The 19,544-nt window shown below is 32.1% G+C and overlaps 1 protein-coding gene across 4 annotated transcripts in view; it reads left to right on the top strand.

Annotated features, from left to right (window-relative positions):
- Window positions 1-7,986: 7,986 nt before the first annotated feature.
- The window catches only part of LOC121120619 (uncharacterized), a 25,415-nt gene continuing 13,857 nt past the window's right edge, over window positions 7,987-19,544 (top strand). For 3 of the 4 annotated variants that reach the window (XM_040715496.2, XM_040715495.2, XM_040715497.2), the window contains exons 1-6: window positions 7,987-8,506; window positions 10,648-10,734; window positions 12,646-12,915; window positions 17,700-17,849; window positions 17,903-18,371; window positions 18,436-18,678. In XM_040715496.2, the coding sequence (XP_040571430.1) occupies window positions 8,243-8,506; window positions 10,648-10,734; window positions 12,646-12,915; window positions 17,700-17,849; window positions 17,903-18,371; window positions 18,436-18,678 (1,483 nt within the window). In that variant the 5' untranslated portion in view covers window positions 7,987-8,242. The remainder of the gene's footprint in view (window positions 8,507-10,647; window positions 10,735-12,645; window positions 12,916-17,699; window positions 17,850-17,902; window positions 18,372-18,435; window positions 18,679-19,544) is intronic. The other variant, XM_040715498.2, reaches the window with a different exon arrangement.

The raw sequence follows: 19,544 nt of genomic DNA, 5'->3' as shown, positions 1-19,544 counted from the left end.
CTAACACAACAAATTTATTAAGCAACTCTGCCTCTTTATAGTGACGTGATTCGACACATTTTTTGTCTAAATATAATACTTGAACAGTCAAAAATGTGAATTTAAATTTAACTTTATACGTCGCCGAAAGGCATTGCAGGAGTTGATGACAAACTCCTCTGACATGTTGTCCCTCGGAGTCACAATGGCGAATTTAAGTGAGTCCACATTTGGGTGTGGAGTTTTATTGGTTTATCTCTCGAAAGCACCCTTCACAGCAAAGTCCAGCAGGTTCAAATCTGGCGAGGGAGGGGCCACATATCTTTGCATCTTAACCTCTCTAGTATCCTGACCTTCATAACCTAGTTCAGGAGGGGGCGTGTATAAACACAATCCCAAGTCGCTGATGGTCCCTAGCAGCCATCGAGAAGTCGTCGGCGAGATGATTAATCAATTTAGTGGAGTCCTCCTTCCTCTTCTTCCCCAAAGTGGACAGAAACTCCGGGTCCATCTTTAAATTTTCATCTTGCCCACCATAAAAACCAGGCCCCTGGAGCACGTCACAATCTCCTTAATCCTCGCCACCTCAACTTCAGTATCTAGGAGATTTATGATGTGGGCCTTTTGGTTTTTTGCTTACTCCTGATGACGATATGACGAAATGTTTATATAGTTTGTTTATGGACTAAGGATGACTGAACCATAATGTCAAAAAATAATCAGTAAGCCTTCCTATATTAATGAGAAAATTAGCACTAATTAACAGTCTGTGTTTTGCTGCCCAAACATGTATATTCCTGTATTTCGAGTCCTGATGACGTCATCTGTTAGGCTTGTAAAAATCATTGCTGACTAAGGGTGTTATAATAACATTTGCCAATTCCACCCATCTATGGAACTATTATACAATAATTGTTGGATATTAATCACAGCTTAGCTTGAGCCAGTTAGAATCCAACCTATTAACGTTCAGAACATTTATAAGTGAAAAAAAAGAAGAAAAATAGATAGCTGATGACATGGTACAATGTAGATTTCCATCTTAGTGAGGTAACATCTTGATGGGGATCGTCATTTTACTTTCCAAAAGTGACTTTACCTTAGGGACAAAAATAGTATATGGATATAAAATTCCCATTTAATACGCTTTCAATGTAATAAATATATAATTAATTAATCCCATGGACTTTTGTGGTTAGTTACAATATGTGGTGAATTAATTACGAAAACAATCTCGCTCAAAAGTTAAAAATAAACAAGAAAGACCCAAAATAAACATACCCCCAATATTTAATAGTCGTATTTTGATCAACTTTAGGATTTAAATTTCTGGTATAACTTGAGATACCCAAGAATCTAAACAAAGCGTATAACCTTCATTTAATAAATGGATCCTAATTTAGGTCCAAAATTGCCTTTAAACTACATTTATAATAAAAAAAGTTACGATCTTTAGTTCCGTAATTTGTGACGCCATCAATTGATTACACAGAATAGTTTGTTTAGAAATTGAGAAAAATTACATTAAAAGAATACAAATGTTATTAAGACTTAATTTTGAGAAAAATCATTGTAGATTTTGCTTTTATGTTAATGGATTACATTTAATATTGAGAGCCATGGAGAGGAAAAAGAAATGTAATATATTTATTTATAATTAAATTGTTTTTACTTTGTATTTAACTCATATTATAATTAGCAAACTTGTTACACAAAACAGACGTTGAAAGTCTGGTAAAAAAAAAAAGCAAACATTCTGAAAGAACGTTTGGAGTGTACGAGGTGTAGAAAAAGTAATTTAACCTTCTATATTTACAGTTTCTTATTTTTGAATAGCTTAGATTTGAAGCCTTATATTGATGTACATGTTGTCAGCAAAAGTTCTGTATATGTCCCGATGGAGGCAAGAAGAGACTTCATACGTAATTTAATCCACACCGGGAGGACCACCTCGGACATCATGAAGGTCTTAAATGTCAGCAAGGCCACAGTCTGTCGGATCAGAAATCGTTTGGAGGATGGGGGCAACCTTAAGGACAACCCCAAAAGGGGAAGACCCGCCAAAGTGAAGCATGAAGACATCATGGAGGCCTTGAAGATCAACTTAACGATGAAGATGTCAGTGTAGACCAAGAAAAAGAAGGTGCATCCCTCTACTGTGGGAAGGCCATCTGAAAGGCATGAGTTAGGCCGGTTCGAAGAATTGAGAGGTCCCTCTTGTCTCAAGAAGGTGTAGGAGATAATTTTTCACCATTGTGTTATTTTGATTAGAGTGTTATCCAAGTGTGTAAAATACAACATATACATATTTAATGGAGAAATTAACTTTTTTTTGCTTCTAAACTTATATTTTTTTAAATGATACGAAAAATGCGTGCCCAGCAAATGAAAAGGTAACAGGCGACTGCTGAAATTTTCTTATAGAAGAAGATCTACACCGTGGACTAGATTATATACCTCCGAAATAAAAGGTTCCTCGCAGGATCATGAGGAATCTTCAGAACTCGTAGTGGCGTTTGATGCCAGAGTATTAATATTTCTTCAAACGCAAGGAAAAAATTAATGCTGTGGCCTACTAGAAGCTTTAGATGTAGGCTTTTTTTCTGTAATTGAAGGCTATTTACCCTGCAGGACATAATGTAGGGGCTCAGAATGGGATCTACCAAACCTCAGAAATTCTGCCTGTATAACTTTGCCACCTTCTGAGGTATGTCTTTCTTGCCTCCATCATCACATGATTTAAATCCTCTGAACTACATTGTGTGGGGCGTTTTTGAGGACAAGGTTGATAATATCTCTCACTGCAATGGGGATAAGTAGTTAGTATCATGGTGGACTAGGACTAGATGTCCAAGGACTACATCCAGATGATCTGCATTAGGTTTCGTTCCCGTATCGAGAATGTGATTGTTGCTGAGGATGGTCACATTAAGTCATGGTAGACATGTCACACTGCACGGCAAAATATATTGAACTGTTAATAAATAAACAAAAGTGTGCACGGTTCTCATTACGGTTTCGTCAAAAATAAAATAATGGACAACATCATTCTTACAATTTAATTACATTCTTAATTTGTAAGCATTCCGTACAAACTCTTTTAGAATCAGATGAAAATGTGACGTTAATTGCAATGGACTTTGATAAATCATTTGGTACTCTTTCCCACAGGTATATTATCGAGAGTCTGTATAGAAAAAGGTTTTCTGATCATATTATCTGTATGGTGGTCGTTACCTTATTGAGAATACGTACTTGGATTTATTGTGGAAATAAAAAAAGAGGCGTTCGCAAAGGTGTTCCTTTGTCTCGAATACTCTCCATCCTATCTATTGACCGCTTAATTCATAAACATGAGAACATTATAGGTATTAAATCTTCTCATTCTCATGTAAAATGTTTATGTTATGCGGATGATATGACATTAATTGCTACTGACCCAACAATACAAACAATAAAGTCGATTAAAAGTGTTTTTTTCTACTCTGAAATAATTCTTTGAGAGAGCTGGTCTCGAAATAAATAAAGGAGAAACAGAGGTTCTAATTTCTTACTGTTCTCTCTTGGAGAAAGAACGGCTTATTTTTATAGCATCATCCAAAATAAAGTGACTTGGCTCATGGTTTGGGAGAATAATATTGAAAACAATTATTATTTCTAAACTAATCGTTCATCCTAAATATGTGGGATAAAAGTTGGAATACCTATATTATTTCAAAGATAATCCATGTACGTATTAAATGTGACTTATTTTCATACAGATACTTTAGAATTTACTTAGGAAGTTGAGAACTCTTTTTTTTTTGAGCTAAAAAGAAAAAAAAACTTATTGTTAAAAATATTTCATAATTTCAGTTAATATGGTGGCCTTTTAGTAATTGGCATTTCGTGTCTTTGGAGGGCCTTTAATCTTTATTGGATCGAGTAACTTTGGTGCCGAAGTCATTTACGGAGTTTTCACCTAAGACAATTTCTATTTGAACGTGGTTCTGATTATGCAAAAAGTCCTTGTGTTGAACTGGCAATGATTCTGAAGATGTTGAGTCAGTATTCTACAAGAATGTTTTTTTGTTGTAAAGGTTCGAAATGAGTTATAAAAACTTGAAAAATATTTGGAGTGGAAGATGCCAGTAACAGAATGTATTTGATCCACTTAATGTGAAAACTAAAGGATTGGACATCGCTGCTGATGTTTCAATATCCCCGAATCTAATGAGTTCAATTACCTTACGCCATGATTGCTCTACTTTTCGTAATTAAAATAGAGTACATTACCCAATTGTTCCCTTCAGAATAAGGATTTCAAGGGAACCAGTGTCCTTATTTAGACAATGCTCTCAAACCCCAACTTTGGATCCGTTTAAGGACTATCAAAAATGCCCGAAAATTAAAAGGGATATTTGTGGGCGAATGAATACTTTTAGGAACTATTTATTAACATCAGCATAGAAACTGTTGATATATAGAACCCTTAATGGAACTCTGGAAGTGGGAATCAAATGTTATAGATACAAGTGAAGGGAATCACTTTTCTGCGGAACATTAGAGAGTACAGACCATTTTTTCTGGGATTTTTCGATATTAAATTATCCTTATATGAAAGATAAAATTTTACTGGAGTATAAGTTCGGGTGTAAACTCGATAAGGATGATTTTTTTTAACCTTCTTTAATAGCACGACCAATGAGAAGATCAACACTATTTTAGCAAAGACCTAGAATGTTGAGGTGTAGAATTGGGGTGGATATTGACACTAATCAATTAATAAACATTGCAAAACGTTATATTTGTTTTTTTATTAAGTATTTAGTTAAATTTTATTTGAGATTATTTTATGGATTATTTGTGCAACGAATGTTATATTGCCGAAGCATTGTAGTTTATATATATATGCTAGTCTACCGATGTAATTTTTTTATATAGTTAAAGTTGTATAGTGTCATAATGTATTGTGAAATTAAATGAATACCACAAATAAAGGCCAAGAAAAAAACCCCTTTAATAATAAGGAGATATAAGTGCTCAAAGGGATACAGCATAAAGATTTGATATATTCTAAAAAGTGGTTTAAATATCGCTTACGCTAAGGAACATTAGAACTTGGGCTAAGTTCTTTCATTACTAGATGAGTATCTGCCCGTTTTGTAATGTAGCAAGAATGAATACCGATCATATCTTCTTGAACTGTTGGCTTTTAAAGGAGTCTTATGTGTTAATCTCACATGCACCGCTCAATAATTTTGGGGATATGACTGATAGAAAGGATTTTTCTATTGTGGTAAAGAGGAAAGAAAGGTTAACGCGATTAGTACAAAATAAAGGACTTGGAATGCCTGCAGGCTGAAATCTGCAATTACTATTAAGAGTTTCCACCTCTAAAGGTTTGGCCTTTAAAGCTTTTTTTAAAATCAAGTTTTAAGGTATATCTACGATTCAGTGCCATATTTCGACTTGAAAGAACTATATCAATAAAAATCATAGTAAATAACAAATTGATAAAAACATTCAGCATTTGAAAAATGAATTATTTATTAATTTATCTTGATTAAAATTAATAAAAAATGTATAGAACCACTAAAAAAATCAAGTAAAATGAAGGAACTTACTTAGAAGCGAATATCCTTTCTTCGCTCCACCAAAAAATAGTTCAACGGGTTCAATGCTGGTGATATGGGAGGCTGTTACGAAAAAAAAGAATAATAACTTCAAAAAAGGTCACTCTTAGTGTTAAGACTTGTTCCAGCACCGATTTTTTTATCTTTTCGATGTTAAGTGATTCTTTCTAGAACAATTTTTTGGTCTCATATATTATGAGAATTTCTTTTTTCTTTTTTCATTATATTAAAGAAAGATCTAAGATAAATTATAAATATCTGGATAACCTTGAAAATATAAAAAGTATGTGATATGTTAAAGAACAAATACTGTATATATATAAACAAGGCTTGATGGCCTTTTGGCTAGTAAATTGTTGCGTCTTGACGAGGGAGAGACGCAAGCTTATTTATAATAGGAGATATCCAGGATGACCAAGAGACATGAGGAGAAGAATTCACGTGGAGGAATAATGTAACACTAGATCATGTGTATTCTAACTATACTCTAATATATTTACAAAAGACGAGACTATTTATAATACGTAAAACTCAGTACTTATAATACATAGACGAATATACAAGAAGATAAAAACCAGAAAGGACATATTAAATACATAACATCACCCCCCAAGCACCAAATCCATGGCGGTGCTTAAACAGGTTCCTCTCCATGAACAGCAGCCTATAGATCCGCTCCATCCATGTCCAGGCGAGGACAAAACATTCTTCCTTGTACTGCAAAAGTTTATCTCCATAGACGTGCCGTGCTCTCAGCACGCGCACCGGAGAAAGGAGGACAATACTCCTCATAAAGGTTTTAAGGACCCGAGCACCTTGCTCGTCCCTGGGAGAAATAACATTCACCCTTGTTGAAGTTTTAAGGACCCGAGCACCCTGCTCGTCCCTGGGAGAAACAACACTCACCCTTGTTGAGGTTTTAAGGACCCGAGCACCCTGCTCGTCCCTGGGAGACATCTTGCTCGATGTACCCTCATCCAACTCGGGATGATCCAGAAGAGAGACCGTTCCACATCCATTAGCCAATGATGTGAACGGGAGAGTAGGAACAGTAGAGAACCAAAATTGTGTAGGACTAAACCCATTTTTAATTATGTGGTCCCTGACCCGGACACACACTTCACTTCTTGAAAGTGACCAAGGTTCTCTTCCTTCCTCCACGAGGCCCAAAGATAGGCACAGTCCATATTGCTCCGCCTTCCGCAGACGAACGAGCGTTCTCCCTATCGACGAAAAAGGGCTACCCAACTCCAACAGGGCTAGCTTCGCCGACGATCCCACAGCAGGGAGGTCACGTGATCCTGATCCCATCCTCGCCGCCAATGTTGCGTCTACATACATAACATAAATCACCAGTCGTGCTAGTGCAGGGTAGCCTGTGTCTAACCCGTTTAGCTACTGAATGCCGTACCTTAATTATCGCATATACAAAGGCAATTTTGAGTTCAAATTCTAAGTATTACCTTGTGTCAACGTCTTGTACGTCGAATAGACATTGAAGACGTATATTGTGTGTGAATTTTAAGTAACATATGTTTTTAAAACACATACTTTATTTCAAAACAAAAGTAGGGCTATGCCCCTAAAGTCCTGTACAAGTCTAAAAATAATCCAATATTTGTTGTGTTCTGTGCCTGTAAACTTTTCACGGGGCTAGATTTTTTTTATTACCTTTCTTGGCTAGTGGCTAATTTTAACAACCGTCGAGAATTGCCTATAACATTCAGACTAATTCAAAATCTATCCATTCATATATATCAATATGAAATTATAACTGTAAAACTAAAATAGATAACAATTTGAACCAACACATGGTACATCATGAACAATTTCAATGTAAAATCGGTCTTGGGCGAATTTTAAATAAGAGCGATTCTTTGGGGATACCCAACTAGACCGAATTGTCTTTTTGAAGAGATCTAGACTAACTTTTTCCCTTGGATAGTTCTAGAACGATTTTTCTTTTGGACTGACTTAGACCAAACTTTTTGTCGAATCGATTTAGTTCGTTCCAACAAACATCATAAACGTCTCAGACTGATCTAGGATTTCTTGCCAAACAACCCAATAATACAATAGGCTGTGTAGAATGTAAAGATAATAGGTTCTATAGTTTAAGGAAACCCTATTTTTGGAGCAAATACGCTACACTGTTACAATTATTTCCTGCACTCTGTACATGATTAATGAAATAAAGAAGGCCCAAAGGAGAGTTTTTCAGAACATGAGTCATTATTAGCTTAAAATCCCATAACGTTATTTGTGTACACACATTTTTTTATTTTGAAAATATTGAGAGTAGAAAGCTCTGACAACTGTAAAAGCCATGGATACCTTAAAAACGCATATAAACAAAAGGGTTATGAATAATTTAGTTTTATTGACAAAAACCAAGCTCTAGTTCTTTGAACATAGTGGATGTATGCAGACACAATACCTCAAGTCCTTTTATTGTATCATTGATTAAGGTATTTTCTCAATAGATCAATTCAACGGAATTTGTTGTTGAATAAAAGTGCTACGTCATATCAGTGAAAAAGCTGTGGATAAATTGATTCCAGACATCCAATAAAAGTTATTTAACAATGAATCAATTTAAATATGATTTAAATTACTAATGAAATAAATAAAAACAAAAAATATCCAAAATGACGGAAGTGACTGACCTTGAAAAGCCGAATTTGACTAATGAAGATGAGAGGTTGCAAGCGCAACGGAAAATGAAAATGAAGGAGATCAAAGACTCCATGATGGGGGACCGTCCAGAGTGTTTCTCTCCTCCACGTCTGACTCATGTGAATGAATGGAAACAATCCTTTGGGAAAGCAGAGAAGGCTCAATCCGAAAGGATTAAAGATGGGGATAAGGCGAATGACTCTTTTTATCCAGACGTTGAATATAAGCATGGAAAGGTGAGACACATAAATAGAGCATAATTAGTGTACCCTTAATGTAATGTAATTAATTATATAGTTTAATAGTTCAAGTATCATCTACACAGAATATTCTTTTAATATCAAATTTACCTTCAACATGGCTCTTTTAGTGTGAAAGGGATCAGGCGTAAAAATAAATATGTGGGTCTCTTTTCTATTTTTCCTTATTTAAAATTTTATTCAATTCTTCATAATGCTCATTTCAAATTGTTACAAAAAAAAAATCCCAAATTTTTTATACATAGATTCATTAATTGACAAATTTGACTACACGATTTTAGTCAAAAGGCGTAGAATATAATACTTGAAACCTGTGAGCAAAGGCTCAATTAAACTCGCATCAAATGGGATAGAAAAACCTAGAAATTACTACGATGACATAACGTAAGTTCAAAAGGTCTTTTGCGGACCATTTATCAAGTTTGATAGGGAACAAAGTATTTATTGGATTTAAATAGTCAAAAATATACCCCTATAAAAAATTACAAGCTTTTATGATACTGTTTAATTCCAAAATTAAGTCTATCACAGGCCTCTTCTGTAGGTATAGGTATATATTTGGCTATTTGAATCTAATAAATGAAGGTTTTTTTCCATGAAAATATGATGAATGGTAGACAAATGAGCTTATTTGATGACTAGTGATGGGATTTGTGTAAAAGCACAAGGAGAAAGCAGGAGAGAGACATATGGTATTACTAAATTAATAGTTTGGATAATATCAGATAATTGGATATTGTAACTAAATTTCAATTCTTATATATTTATTTTGTTATTTTTTTAAAAATCAACTTCCCCCAAAGATTGAGGAAAATTCTTCTTTTAGAGGGTGATGTTAACAACCCCATAATTGATTAAATAATGAAAAAAAGAGCACACGCATCAACCGTTTTACTTTTCTAATCACCATACTTACTTTTTTCTTTACATATATCCCTTCTTTACTTATGATATTGTAGTAATTCCTCAGTCCTTCTATCCCATTTGTTGCGGGTACGCTTGAGCCTTCGCTAACAGGCTTCCATTATTGTAGAGTTGTAGCACCCCTCTATATGCCCCAACGTCACAGGCGAGCCTATTATCGGCCCGGACCTTCAAGTATGTTATAATATCATCACATCTTGAATATATTTATTTAATCACGTAATTTAGTTACATTGGGACAATATATAGTACGAATTATTGCTGTTTGGCATTATGTACCTATAATCAGTTAATAGTCTTATTCCCCATATTTTAATTAATCCTTCCCTAATACCATCAAAACACATACGTATTTTAAACGAGACTGCATATTTAATTATGTATATGATGGCTTTTATTCTCCATTAATTTTGTGTTTACACTTTTTTAAATGGGTTTGCTAAAATATTTAGATATTATGAAATGTCAAGTATACATAATTTAAAAGAAAAAATCGATACCTGACTAGGTAGACCTTGGACTCATTTATCTATATTTGTTTATATTGATACATTAGGGGTGTTATGACTTTCTAATTTCGTCGTGGTTGAATAATTTAGCAAAAAAAAGACAATATTTAAATTTTTTTTTTTGGTGTTGTTGGGGAGAGTTTAAAAAAAAATAAAATAATAATTTCGGAAAAAATTTCAAAATTAAAATTATTAAATTTTTAGAGAAAAATTTCAAAAATTCATAGCTACTCACACAAAATTACATATATTTAATTTATTGCAAGAAAATTTCAAAAACCAACGGCTATTGACAAAAACTAAAATACAAGTATTAATTTTTTGGAAAAAAGTTTCAAATATTTCAAAATTACATAGGTTATTCACAAAAAATTATTATTATTTTTTTTTAAATTTGAAAATTAAAAAAAATTGAAATATTAAATTGAATTTTTGGAAAAAAAATTCAAATATTGAATTAAACTTTTGGAAAACAAATTCAAATATTAAATATACTTTTTGGAAAAAAAATTCAGATATTTAATATACTAGTAACAAAAAAAAATCTTTTTGGGGGAGGGGCTTAAACCCCTCCAACATACCCCATGTGGATGACGTTGACGAATTACATATCGTGACACCCCTAATATATATCCTTTATATACATACAATATAATATATTTATAATCAAAATATGCATTACAGAACACAAAAAACGGAAACACGGTTTCATCAACTGAAGATACGAGTAGAACATTACATACGAACACGAATATAGACAAAAAAAATGAGGTATGTGTTAAATATTGTGCACGGAAAAATGCAAGTGTAGAAAACTGCAAATGGGGAAAATTTACTGAATGCAATTTTCCCCATGGGCAATTTTCTAACAACTGAAAAAATATATTTATTATTGTGAAAATACCACAGGTGGAAGAAGGCCCTTATATTGCAAGTGTGAGTATAGTTTGGTATCGAGCTTTCTGTCGACTGTCAAGTCTTTGCTCACAAATCCAAGTCCTTGAATATTATTATCGAGTTCAGTTGGAGTCCTTTGATATAATTTGAGCTCATTTCAATTCCATAATAGCTACTTAAATTTTGATGAGAGTCTTCAAGCTTTTTTTTAAAGTTGTTTTAGTCATGATAATTAATAAAGAATGAAGTCACAACCAAATCTGAATGGTTAAGTAGTATTTTATTCATCGTTAAAAATTAGCTAATTATGTTGACTTGAATTGAATATTTATATATATAAAAAAGTACTTTGAAGAATACTTAACAGCAGGGCCGTGGGCAAGATTTTGAAACAAGTAAGATTATTCATTGCGTGTGCTAATTATACATTCAGCTTAGATTAGCCTCAAAGGATGATCTATTCGTGTCAATTTGTACTACGATTTACAATGCACGTCATATAAAGATGTTTCAAATTTTGATGTTTTATTCAGTGAAACATATTTGCAATTAAAAAATCTCAATCTCACTGTCCTCATACCTGGCTATGACCCTGCTGTATGGGCAGTCGAAAAAATTGAGACTATGGTGATATTTAAAAATAATATTGTTTCAAGTCGAGTAAAACCTCGTGTATTAACTTTTTATTAGAAGTCAAGACTCAAGTCTTTGATTTAAAATCAAATCAAGGTTCAAGCCTTCAAATACTGAATGGCGTACAAGTCATGTCTCAAATCTCGATAACAAGAACCCACCTCTGGCATTTACATATAACTAGAGTTAATATGTTAGCAATAGAAAACTACGTTTAAAAATTAGAAAAGGAAAAACGGTTGTTGCGTGTTCTTTTTCTTCTTTTTTATTCATTATTAAATAATTAGTCGTGATGCTAACTTTTTCCCCTAAAAAAAGCATTCTCAGCGTTCTTTGCTGTAAATTGTTTTAAAAAAAGCTTAACAAAATAAATATATACACATTTAAATATACTTACTATAACCTCCATGTTCTAAGTGTTAAATGAAGAAGTTCATTCTCTTTTTATGGTAATCCATTTTGTAGCTCCAAAATCAAATAAAATGATGCTGATATTAACATTGGACTGAATTCAGTGATGCTATATGCCTCGCTCCCCCTTCTACTCGCGCTCTTTCTTTCCTTACAAATATGTTAACTCTACATATAATGTTATAATTAAAGTGATGGATTTCAAAACTTTTTCATTTATGTCCTATACACCTTCACCTTCTTTTAATTAAACATTGAAGTAATTTAGCATGAACTTTTTATTTTAAAACATCTCACTCATATCATAGATATTAAGTATTGCACATAGTGTGAAAAGTTTCGGGCTTACAAACAAAACATAGTTTTTTGTTCAAAATTGTTTTATATTTTAAATAATTATAATAATATTTTTTTATTTGCTTTATGGAGAGAGGGTATTAATAACACTTTTCAAGCCATTGTTCATCTTGAATGGTATCCCCCCACCTCCATCAAAAAGCAGTGTAAAATTTAGAAAAAACTAAATTATTTTTGTTCCATTGTTTTGGAAATAACAAAAGTTGCGTCAAATTTATCACAGTAATTCACAAATGATAGAACAGAGTGTCGTGAAATTTGGACAGTTGTCTTTTGAAGTTTTGTGTTAATTAAAAAGAAATAATGCCATCTATGTATGAAGCCGTGCACTTTTCAGCCCATGTATTACATATAAACTTATAAATAATTATTTGATCTACGCAGCTAAATCGTCAAAATTCTTTTACGACAAAGATTTTCCGAAATGGTATCTATAACGAAATAGAAGATTTAGGTTATTCTTCCTCCTCAACAAATAATGACCTTCTGAGTCATAGTCTCCCTAGTGGAATTTTTAATTCTAGTATATCATCTACTAAAGTGGTCTATGATCAACGGATTTACAATGATCCAGTGTCTGCAGAAAAGGAAAATGTTGAGGAACAATATTTTCAAAGCTTCAAAAACTTTCATAATTCGACGACTGATGAGCAGGTATTTGTTTTTATGAAAACTGAACTATGTTTGTAAATTTTATTAAATATATCTATGTCTAGAGCCTTTGGTATGGGGACCCCCCCATTGAATATCTTAGTTAGAAAAAATGGAATGTCACATAGATAAATGAAGTAAAAAGTTCTGAGTGGTCTTTCGCTTTATTTTGACAATAAAATTAGTATAGTTAGGAGTATCCGATTTAGATGGTTCCAAACGGTTTCTGCATGTGAGCACTTATTCCATTGTCCAGGAGCTGAAAATTAACCAGAAACCGTTTGGATATAACCCAATACAGTATCGAACACTTTGCTGTTGCATTCGATACTGTATTGGGTTCATAAACAGAACAGCAACTTCCTTTGCCTTTTCACCTTGGTCGTAGTGATACTGAAAAATGTATCGACTTTTCTCTTTTCTTTACTTCCATTTTTGAATACCTGTAACACACAGCTGGCTTCAACAAACAAAAAACTGTGAATGAACTTTTTAAAGTGTAGGCTTAACCTTTAAACATACATTAAACTTTTTTATGTAATTCATTTATTGTGAGATATAGTTCATTACAGACATCTAGCAAAAACGCTCAGAACTTTTTCTTAATCCAATATATAGTTTTAAGGAAAACGTCTTTTTAGAAAGAAATAACTAAATATCGTCCATATATGTTAAAAAACCAAGCATTTCGGTTGAAAAAGTAATTTTTTTTTAGGTGGGGCTGATTAAAAAAAAACCCAGAATAGGATTAAGCTTTATAGTCATTAGAAAATTTGGCCTAAGCACCCTGCCCCTCTCTACTGTTATTTGCTAGTTTGTAAAAAAAAGTTCCAATTCTAATAAATTCGCATGAAAAAGTTCGGCCTCATATCTTCAAAATTCAGACTTTTCAAGCCTTTGAAGTGAGGGAATTGCCTGAAAATTGGTCTTAGAGATCTGATACTTTGCAAATATTATTTTTTTTTCATGAATACGGACTACAAAATTATTTGGTACAAATGAAATAAGAGATTACCCAAAAAACTATTGATTGTTTTCATGTGTGCTTTTGGTTGATATGGTAACTCATAAATTTATTTCAGGAGTTGGTATGGTACCAACCAACAATGCACAGTAAACACATTCATATCCTACATGAATAAATAAATTAGCACAAACATTTCTTCATATTGAAATATAGAAAAACAATTTATTCTGCGTATTTTATTAATAAACTCATTTTCCTTGTAATATATTATTTAGAGTGTTTTTAATGACGTCACAGATTGCATTATATACTATAAGCGACGCCATATTGGGAACAAAGAGTTGTTACTCTTGTATTTGTTATTTGAAATATAATCAAACTAGAAGGAGTATCCGGGATGACTTGGAGTTATTAAGCATCCACAAACAGAAATACTGATTTACTTCACTTTATTAAAATAGACAATAAACAAAGAAAGAACAAATTTTGCCTAAAAATATAGAAGATAACTCCCCCAAGGAATCTTCAGTGTAAATAACCATTTTTTATGAGTACACACACAAACACAAGAGTAGTTACTCAATACATAGATATTATCTCCTAAAAATGGAAGAATAATACTAACAGCTAGAGAAAAAAATAAAAAATAATGTGACGTTATGACTGATGAGCGGGTGAGTACTTTAGTTTCTAGAGCGCTACCTGGCTGATCCTTAGCTACACACAGTCGATGCTACATTCAAAACACCTGCAAGATTTCATTACTATCACTACATTGTTACTTCTTAGATCAAAAATATCTATATGATATACATCGGGGGGCATTATTTAAGACTGTTGTACATTCAACTTTTTACATTACAATGTTCAACATACACTCATATAGACAAACTTTGCTAAAAAATAAAGAAGATAACCTCCCAAAAAATCCTCAATGTGACTCACCATTTTTTATGAGCACACATACGTAGTTACTCAGTACATAGATCTATTCTCATAAAAAATGAAAGAAATTTGACGTTATGACTCATCAGTGATGAGCCAGGGAGTACTTCAGTCTTTAGAGCGCTACCTGGCTGACCCTTATCAATATACACTCGATTCTACATTCAAAGAGGCCTACGAGATTTTATTAATATAATTATATAGTTATTTCTTAGATCAAAAATGACTGTTTTTCATTTCAAAATATACTGACAGAAAAACTTTTTTTTATCAATATAGATAACCTGATCCCAAATGAAACTAGCGATATTTTAATATGTACCTAAAATCATTATCAAGAGACTACATTTGAACATTTAATTTATTTTTGACTTGATTAGGGAAGAGATAAGTAAGACTTACGTAGAATAATATATGATTAAATTAGATGTGTTAATTAATTTATTTGCTCTACTTTGTAAATGGGAATATATAATTATTTAATCAAATACTTTTAATACATATTTGATAAAACTAGACGTTGGAGAAATATGTTTTTGATAGATAATTAAGGTTTAAGACCCTTTATCTGTCAGTCCCATTTTGACATCAATATAGACATCGCCTTTTTCCTTAATCTTAAGGAAAATAGTAAGGTTTTATTTTTATAAAATTAGGTTGTTTATGTCCCCAATATGGTCAACCCCAAAAATACTAACGTCATGTAAAAGCACTATATTAATATATACATATTTATATTAGAAAATGCTTATTTATCATAAATGAAATTTTGGATTCATAGCTCAATCCAACTCTGAGTTATGAGTACTTAAAGATGAATAAATTAGTATTTTGATGAATATTTGATTAGTGATACATATTATTAACCAAACAATTATAGGTCAGTATAATACAGCATTAAAAAGCTATTTGTTAGCTTAAAATATCATCACTTTTTTTTATTTTTGCAGATGTGGGCACCTGCTAATTTTTCGTTAGTGTGTTCAACGTTAAACTTTGTTGCACGTTCTACTAAAATATTAGGTTCATGTGTACATAAACGCTAATTCGTTAACGTCAATCTACTAATTAAACAATTTCAATGGAAAAGTCAGTCAAATAACCTATGGATTACTAATTAATCCGTCTAGGTCAGAGGTTACCAACAAGGGAGAAATTATGAATATTGGGTAGCATTACTAGCTTTCATTATTTGGAAGAGGCTTAGCCCTGTAAATTATCAAAACCGAAATACAATTACTTATATAAATGTTTAGTTCAAGTTGTAATTTTGTATAAATTTCAACATGTAAAAAAATTAGATTAGTAATTTTTAACATAGGATTTTTAGTACTTATATGATAATATAATAATTAAATATTCCATGGATAATCAATGGTGTAATGTTTGACTATTTTTGATACAAATTACTAGAATATAATTAAGCTTTAGCACATTATAAAGTTCAAATGCCCACAGTTATATGAGTCATAATTACATAATAACCATAAAAATATCATGGATCAAAATAAAATGACTTTAAGGACGGAGAAATTGCAATTCAAACAGACATCGCTACTTGTACACTATATATATATATATAATACATTTTTCGGGGGCTTCATACACTTTTAGGGGGGCTTGAGACCCCCTCCCCTGAAAATGGGAGTGAATTTAAATTTTTCAAGTCTTCGATTTTTTTTTCTTTCAAATTTTAAGCATATAATTTAACAGTAGAGTGGTTAAGTTATGGAATTAAGAGTGATGGTGTGATTGATTAAAATCATAATTTCATTTATATTGTTAAAAAAAAAAGTAGCTTTAATCGAAGATACCTTTTTATATGAAAATATGACCAGAAAACACTTTTTAAATGAAACTATGATTATTACCAATCACAATGCTACTCTTAATGCCATCAATTTTCCAATCTACAGATTTTTTGTTTAAAAAATATATATATATACAATTATCTAATATATGAGTTATCAGGGTTTCCCAAACTTTTTCAGGCTAGCGCCCCCTTGACTTAATTGGCATATTTTTCCTGCCTTAAACATTTTTCAAGCACCATACAAAATAGGTTTCATGACTCTCAGGGACTTTTTGGTTTAAGAGTTAAAGAAATAAATGATTATTGAATATCTTAATACAAATTTATAATTACTGGACGTCCTTTAAGTACTTACTTGATTTTTTATGGTACATAATTTGGATTTTAGCTTATGGATCTTACTTTTTTGTAGTTCCACGAGTTTAACTAAAGTATGAGTATTTATTCTAAGTAGTCGTTTGTATTGGAGAGTGATATTATACTGACTATATGATAAAATATAAAGGAGACAATAATTAAGTAGAATAATACGATCTCAATATAACGTACTTCTATCCTATCTATCGGATAATATTCAACATATTTATTGCTGCTACCTTGTAATCACATTTTTATAATTTTGAATTTGTTTGTTTTATGTAAAAATATGTAATCACTGCTTTTTTGCTCAACTACCCCTAAAGCACCACCTCTAGGGAGGATGTTATCGGCAACTTTGGGCAAAGCTGATCTAACTGATGGGGTTTTATTGATATATTACATATACATGCCTATCATTTCTTTGGTTTACGATATATCCCCGCTAATCAAATATTCATCAAAATGCGAATTTCTTCATGTTTAAACCCTTAGAAATCAGAGTTGGTTTATGTTACAGATACCAAATTTCATATCTGAGCTAGTTTACTATTAAGAATGTCACATAGTAAATTTAACTCTCTCCGTTTTCTCGTGAAACTTTCTTATAGAATGATATATACTTATGTGTCACAGACATTTGATAACGAATACATAAATAATATTGCACTTGATGAATGATTAGTTTATAAAATTACCCTTCAGGTATCAAATTCATCAGTTGTCAAACCTAAAAACGCATTTTCAAATAAGATTAATAGCTCAAATGATGCTTTCATGTCGTTTCTATCAAGAAGCTTAAGCAAAAAGTTTGGGAAAACCCCCACTGAAAATGGAACGCCGACACCAATCAAAGTAAAATGAATATAAATAACGAAACCTCTTACATATAAACGTCCTTAAATTAGGTTACGCCAATGAGTTCAAAACCTTCATCGGCTAATTCATCGAATATAAATGAATCTTCAGATAAAAAATGCGGGAAGGTCAATACAGGGGAGCTTGAAATGAAAGACTCACAAACGAATGTGGAAGAACAATGGAGCAATAAGCCCAATGAATACAACAACTATCTCTCAAGAAGTGTAACGGCCTCTGAGTTTGGAGATCCGGATCCAAGAGGGAGAACAAAATCAAAAACCTCTCCTTCCAAGTCCTTTTTCAAAACCATATCTCATGTATTTAGCTTTATAGTAAATGATAAGAAATCATCCATGGATGTTGAAGACCCTGATAGAAACTGTCTTTGTAAAAGGAGTGAGCATCATTTGTGGTCACGGAAAATGTCATGGGGAATGTTTTTCTTTCTACTCCTAATTGATATCATCACTATTATCTTAATGATGATTGTATTTGAAAAATTTAATGAACTAAAATGTATGTTAAAGGGTTTTATTTACGGCCTTAAAATATGTTCATTATTTTGTACTCTCTTTTTAAGCCATTGAACGTATAAGTCTAGCATCAATTGCACAGAGGCAATCGATGCCTGCAGAGTCCTTGGTTTCTTCGATAACTCAAGAGGCTTCAATTATTCCAACCTCTCCTCCTTCGAAAGGAACAACAGTTTTAACAAGAATGCACTTTGATCCTGATCGTATTTATTTCCCGGACGATATTGGTGATAAACCTGAATTGACTAATGGAAAACGTAAAGGAGATGGTGATATTAAAAGTTCTACCAGTAAGTATTTCTTTAATTTATGTCTGGGACATGTCATATGAAATTACACAAAGGTTTTTAACTCAACAACTCAGAATTTCATGACATTTTAATATACCTATTTTTTTAGAATAGAGCAAACACTTTTTTTGAAAATTTTAGAGTTAAATAAAACGATAAACAATTTTTCACCTGTACTTATAAAAAACCTTTTATGTTGGATATCTAATTATACAGAGCCCATCAATATAACCTCCATTTTTATAATGCGTGACAATCAGGCTGTCGAAGTATTTCCTGGGTAAACGTAGTTTCATTCTAGAGACGAGATTCGAAAGTTTATTTGGAAATACGATTCAGTAGCTATCATGCCAATAATTTCTACCGAGCGTGTTGTCCATTAAGGTTACGTCGTTCCCTTTGAAATTTGCAACATTCTTTGTATGCAAATAACTCCATGAATAATAATGATAGGGAGCTATAATCGATACGATTAATTTTAGTGGTATCCAAATTTTTTAAATATTTAATAAAACAAGTGATTGTTTTATTATTTCGGAACTATACAAATGAAATAAATACTAAGTGATAAAATCAATACAATTTGAATATAAAATTTGAATAAATAGTTGAAACACAGGCATACAATACTGTTATAGTTAAGTAGTAATTCAACATTATTGAAAAATTTGTCAGCTATAATTTAACGTAAAAAGTTTTAGGCAATTTTCCCTCGGCAGTTGTCATAGAATCATGTACGAGTAGTTTTGGAAGTGGGCATTTGAACTTTATAATATGCCAAAGAATACTTATCAATTAGTAATTTTCATAAAATAGTCACCCTTTACATTAAGAATTGTTCCACCGTCAGGGACAGGCAAATTGTT

The sequence above is a fragment of the Lepeophtheirus salmonis genome, chromosome 6 (assembly GCF_016086655.4).
Source record: "Lepeophtheirus salmonis chromosome 6, UVic_Lsal_1.4, whole genome shotgun sequence".
NCBI classification, from domain to species: Eukaryota; Metazoa; Arthropoda; class Copepoda; order Siphonostomatoida; family Caligidae; genus Lepeophtheirus; species Lepeophtheirus salmonis.
Note: the sequence above shows the minus strand (reverse complement) of the source record. Positions and strands in the feature narration are given on the sequence as shown.